We start from the raw sequence: 5,543 nt of genomic DNA, 5'->3' as shown, positions 1-5,543 counted from the left end.
TCGTACCCCCACGGAAGTGGTGGAATGCTGAAGGTCATTGTATGATTTTAGCGTCAAGAAAACGGGGTGTCCTCTGACTTGTTTTGTCAGCCTCTGTCAATCAATTTTCCAGATAAGTACTTTCCGGTATTCAGGTGTGACTCCTCTTTGCTAACACTCAACACTAGTACTACCTTAAAAGAATTGTCTTTGCTTCCTATTTCACTTTGAGGTCGTATTCCAACTGCAACATATGGGGATAGAGTGAGAAACAAAAGGAGTTGTGCCAAAACTGAATGACGCGCAGTTTAATCGAAAGAGTAGTTGGAACCATTCAACTTACATGACAAGCAAAATGCCAACCACCTAGGGTCAGACACCTGCTCTCACTAAGATGAGGTATACCAAACATGAGGGTATAAAACATACCATGCCCCTACATACGCCCGTACGCTACAAATTATACGCTGAATGTACACCCGTCACTCATCGCACAACTGTGAAACATAGCGCTCAAGTTCCTCCAGCGAGCTTCCTGGCTGAAGCTTCACGCATGGGAGTCCGGCACGATTGCACACAACCTTGGTGTAATTCCACCGTATAGGTCCAAGTGACGACTGAATCATTTGAAACAGAGGGTGTGTATTCGGCCCCTTCAGGTTAACTTTATCAAACACAGGAAAGTTAATTCCATTACGAGCCACCCAACAGCAAATCTCATCCCTCTTCTTCGGCTCTTGATTTCCAAATTGAGAGCACGGAAAGGCTAAGACAGTGAAACTTCGTGAGGCCCATTTTTGCTGAACGTGTATAAGGTGTTGAATGTTTGAAGATGTAAAAGAGCAGAGGGACGCAGTGTTAACAAGAACCGTTACACAACCAGCATACTTGGACAGCATCACTGCGTTACCGTCCATTAGAACCGAGTGAGAAAAAATGGCGCCGCCATTCATAGGGCACGACTCGTTTAAAAGTACTTTACGTAACAAAGAAGAAGAGGGAAAAGAAAGCAGTCGGGTCACCGTTACTAATTCAACTGATAGTCATACGGGATTGAAGTTAAAAGCGTCGTATTGAAGGTGAAATGCAACAGCAGGCTAAACCTTTACACTTGAAAACACACGAACGGATGCGGGAGTCCTGGATTCAAGAAATAAGCAAACAATCGGCTGCTGCTTTGTTGTTCCTGTCTTTTTCCTCACCACTTGGAAAGTCAGCTGAAGGAAACAAAAGCAGCAAAAACTCACGACAGCATGCGGAACTTCTTCAGAGATGGAGACATTTGGTTCATCCCATCGCGGTAAAACCTCCACCAGAAGCGAAAAAAATGTGATTGGCTTTGCATTCATCCTTCACAATCACCTCTTCACCGCGGGCTGCTGTGTGTGGCTATGATATTTATCCACGGCCTCCTTTACTGCCTCAGTGAAGGCAGGTATGCGAATAGGTTGCCCGATGCCTCCTTCATCAATTATGTTAAACGGGTTTTTCACTACGTACTCCACATACAGTGAGTGCAACTGGCGAAAGAGCGCATTACACTCATAGGTGTGGTGGTCGGAAACGAGAACGAACTTTACAAGAGATGGGGTCTCGTAAATGTGTACATTGTGCTCCGCGAACTCCAGTAGCGTCATCCCAGCACTATCCACAGGGTTGGCGTTCGGCGTTAATTCCTGCGACATACCGAAGGTGGAGAAGAGGATGCTAGACATTGTGAGTTGTAGATCAGGCTTTGCTCCAAGCTCTCCAATACTGTTCTGCGCGGTGAAACTGGACTTAGCAATGAGCTGACCTGACTGGTTTATGATCCAGAGCAAGTGAACTGTCATGGCTTGTGTGGAGAAAGGGTCAGTTACCGAGATATTCTAACGTTTCTTACAACCCCGGCCCTTCCAGCTCCTTGGTTTGATCCAAATAAACGGAAAATTCACAAAAAAAAGGCAAAGAAATTTATGCATATACTTATTTAGAATAGCCGTTATAGTTGCTGCTAATGTATATATATATATATCGATGGTAAAGAGAAACCACGAACAAGCACCATCACGAAAAGAAACATGTGATTAATTAAATACGTATTAGTTTAGTGCAAAAAGAAACTATTTTCTTTGAGCTGACTTAAAACGAACCGCTAAAAAAGCTCGCGCTCGTAAGGGAATCACGCACGAGAAGCAGTTTTTCACTGCGACTGTTACCCGTCCATGCTTTCAGCCACCTGCACAATACCAATACCCACCAATTCAACTATACCAAGACCTCAGCGCAGAGGGTATTGTTAGCGTAATAAAGAAGGAAAGGTTCACCCCCTTTACTTTTTCACCTTGGGTACTCGTGTGGAGACAGGTTACTCACTCCCACGGTGGCAGTCCATCGTCGACCTCCCCTACCTTAGCGCCCTCTGAAATGCCACGTGGTAAAGGACTTGCGGTACACAGAACTGGCTCCCAAATGGTATTAATGGTTCCCCTCACTGCGTCTCTACCCGCGGCAGTGGCCCATACATACACAGTGATCACATTTTGCCGCTTATCTTCACCCTTCCCCGCACGGTCATCACCTTCGTCATCCTCCCAAGGTTCGCCTTCTTCCAGAGTGAGGCAGCGCGACGAAATGTCAAGAGCTAAAAGACCTCTCGACTTTGGACGGCTTGCAATCCATACCTCCCCTTGAACCCACAAAACCACAGCATGGCGGTAACATTCATCTAACCCCGCAACTTCCAGCAACCTCGCCAGACGCGATGGCTCAACTGGACGACCAGTGCAGGTGACGGTTATCTCGTGCAGCGAAGATTCATCATACGACGTCTGATCACCACCGTCCCCTTCCTTTCCAATGGGTGGCGTTTCGATAGGGCGCCGCGAAACAATGCCAGCGCAGAGCATAAGTTCACCGTTCAGTTCATGTGCAAGCTGCAGCAGACCCCACATCTCCGACGTGAACTTCTGCTGATCTTCCTCTGCGGTCACAAGCACATCCGATAGCATTATACTATAGATGAAGGCAGAGGCCGAATCGGCTCCATCGTCGGCTCCCTGAAGGATCATTTCACTCACACCTGAAAAAAGAAGAGTCACCAACCGTGGCCGAGCTCCCTTCTCGGACCAGTACGTCAACTGTTCCTCGGAAAAAACATTCACGTCTACATCACACTGAAGGCAAAGGACGAGAGTAGTTTTCCCCGCCTGCATCGTCTCCCGAGCACCCTGGAGGATTTCGCAACGAGGGGTTTCGTTCCCTACACGTAACACACATTCAGTGAGATGCTCCCGAGCCACTTGCATGGATTGCCCTGAGGTGTCACCAGGGGAACAAACAACCAACAGCTCGAGCCCTTCTAACGGCCTCCTCATTCCCGAAGCCGGTTCCACCTCAGATGTTCTCCTGCCTGCCACACCCAAAACATCGTCTCCAAATACGCCAAGCCCCTTTAGAGGAATATATAGCCCAACATCGTAGGCACTGCGAACGGCGCATTGCAACTGCTGCACTATCTTCCTATCTGCACACGACTGCAACATCCTAAGTGCTCTTGTGTAGCCAAACCAGTCATACGGTTCATTGAAGTCCTCCTCATCCTCCACGGCATCACCCGCACCCTCTGCAGGTGGTGTCACTGCCAGGGCAACATACATCATCCTACTGGTGGTTATTCCCGTATCCGCGTCCTTCTCATAGACACACGTCGGTGGAATATAACTTGGCAAGTAGAAATTATCTGGGCTGATATCACAGTGCTCACAGAGGGCACGCTCCGCACACTCCATCGAGGATTCCTCCGAGGATGTGTGAAGCAAGTAAGGCAGCCGCACTCCCTCGTATTCTTCATCCAAACTACGTACAAGCACGCATTTTCGACCGCGAACAAGTAAAGCACCATACGCATGGGCCACCTCAGACACGTTGTATGCAGGCACCTGGGCCATTGAACACACCGTCATTGAGCGTCGTTCTTGATTCTTTGTGAGAAACACGGCACTCGTCACCTGCAGCGAGGTGCGGCCCTGCTCATCCCGTTTAACGAAGGACCGAAGACGAACTGCCACGCCTTTGATAGACTTGTGTACGGATGACGTGCCACTACTGGAACACTTGAGCACCTCATGCATCCCTGTAACGTACACCCGACCTTGCGTCGTGCCCAACGTCGTCGCCGCTGCATCCATGATGCGCCCTTCGACGACAACGCAGGTAGAACGTTTACAGTTCGGCAGAGACATGAGTCCAAATACCTCTTCCGAGGTTCCCACCTCTCTGCAAACTGGTGGAAACTCACTTTTCCCCAAACCCCGCTCATGGTCTCCGCATTCATATTCTTCTTCATCCTCGCACTCTTCCCCATCATCGCTTTCCAGGGGACTGCTTCCCATGTCTTCTTCACCGCAACCTGAAGATGACAGAGGGCTGAGTGTCACCTGCTGCTCTGTTCGTTTCGTAACGGCGCTCAGAACAAAGTCAATGCGATAAACACGTGGGGCACTGTGCCGGGTCTCAAGAGCCACCTTCGTCCCATCAGCACTGATACCCGCTTCCCTCAGTATAGCAGCAAAAAGTGATGGTTCGACGTTGCTCGAGACTGACCACGATTCGAGGGCAGATGTGGCGGCAAAATCTGTCAGAAACTCATTCCAACCATTCACAGCGGATACATCGGAAAGTACGACAACGATCTCTGGCTTTGGATAACCACGTTCAGGGACTCGCTTTCCCATCACTTGGAACAACGCCAGAAACGGGTGTATAGATGGTGGGCAAACGAGAAGCAGGCGCTGTACAAGCCGATCTGTGTGTCCCAGTGTCTTTTCGCCCATAAAAATATACTTAAAGGCGAGCACGCCTGACACGCCAGCGGCAACCATGGTTCCGTTGTGGGGGTTGAGCTTCGCAACGACGTTGGCGAGTCGCTTCACTATGGGACCCACTGTTGGTGAAACCTGCTCCTCACGCTCCATCGAATCCGGAAGTCCCGTAGTGTCCGCAACGTACATGGCGTGTGTTGTGTTTGGCAGCTGGACAAAGAGCAGTGAGGCAAGCGGAGACCATTGCATACATGGATGTTGTCGTGGTTTGTCAGCAGACTTGCGGGTTTTCAAAACGATAAGTGGCTGCTCAGGGGAAAACACCACTTGATATCCCGGCCTGGTATTTGCAAATGCGTAAAGCCTCACGGACTCGTCCTTAGTTGTGCCAACGACACAGTCGCGATGCCGTCTCTTATCAGGCCGGCTCATGATTCCCTGGGACGAGTGTGAAACAAAAAGAAGCTACCTGTCAAACTGCACGAAGCCGGAAGGAAACACGCCAGAGTTCAGCGCCCGGTTTTATTCTAGTTCACAGTTTACGCGCAATGAACGCCACTGCCCATTTTAAGGAGAAAACGAACCGACAAAAAAGAAGAGGAGAGGAGAGAAAAAACGTATACGAGTGAAGTTTATTCACCAGGTGCACACGGCAACCACGACACTGCACCACGTCATAATGAGCACCGAGAGCTCAACCATGTACATCAACAATGACAACAGAGGAAGGATCAGTTTCTCTCTTTTAAGAAAAAAAAAAAA

The 5,543-nt window shown here is 49.2% G+C and overlaps 3 protein-coding genes across 3 annotated transcripts; all 3 read right to left on the bottom strand.

The window, feature by feature from the left end:
• Positions 1-461: 461 nt before the first annotated feature.
• Positions 462-932, bottom strand: TEOVI_000518800 (glutathione peroxidase, putative; the record flags this gene model as incomplete). Its single annotated transcript, XM_067222284.1, has 1 exon — positions 462-932. The coding sequence occupies one exon, from the start codon at positions 930-932 to the stop codon at positions 462-464; it is 471 nt and encodes a 156-aa protein (XP_067078385.1).
• A 405-nt stretch (positions 933-1,337) lies between these two features.
• Positions 1,338-1,811, bottom strand: TEOVI_000518700 (Sybindin-like family, putative; the record flags this gene model as incomplete). Its single annotated transcript, XM_067222283.1, has 1 exon — positions 1,338-1,811. One exon carries the CDS (start codon positions 1,809-1,811, stop codon positions 1,338-1,340), a length of 474 nt encoding a protein of 157 aa, XP_067078384.1.
• Positions 1,812-2,330: 519 nt separating this feature from the next.
• Positions 2,331-5,213, bottom strand: TEOVI_000518600 (uncharacterized protein; the record flags this gene model as incomplete). Its single annotated transcript, XM_067222282.1, has 1 exon — positions 2,331-5,213. One exon carries the CDS (start codon positions 5,211-5,213, stop codon positions 2,331-2,333), a length of 2,883 nt encoding a protein of 960 aa, XP_067078383.1.
• Positions 5,214-5,543: the final 330 nt, after the last annotated feature.

The sequence above is a fragment of the Trypanosoma equiperdum genome, assembly GCF_001457755.1.
Source record: "Trypanosoma equiperdum strain OVI genome assembly, contig: ctg_1598, whole genome shotgun sequence".
NCBI classification, from domain to species: Eukaryota; Euglenozoa; class Kinetoplastea; order Trypanosomatida; family Trypanosomatidae; genus Trypanosoma; species Trypanosoma equiperdum.
Note: the sequence above shows the minus strand (reverse complement) of the source record. Positions and strands in the feature narration are given on the sequence as shown.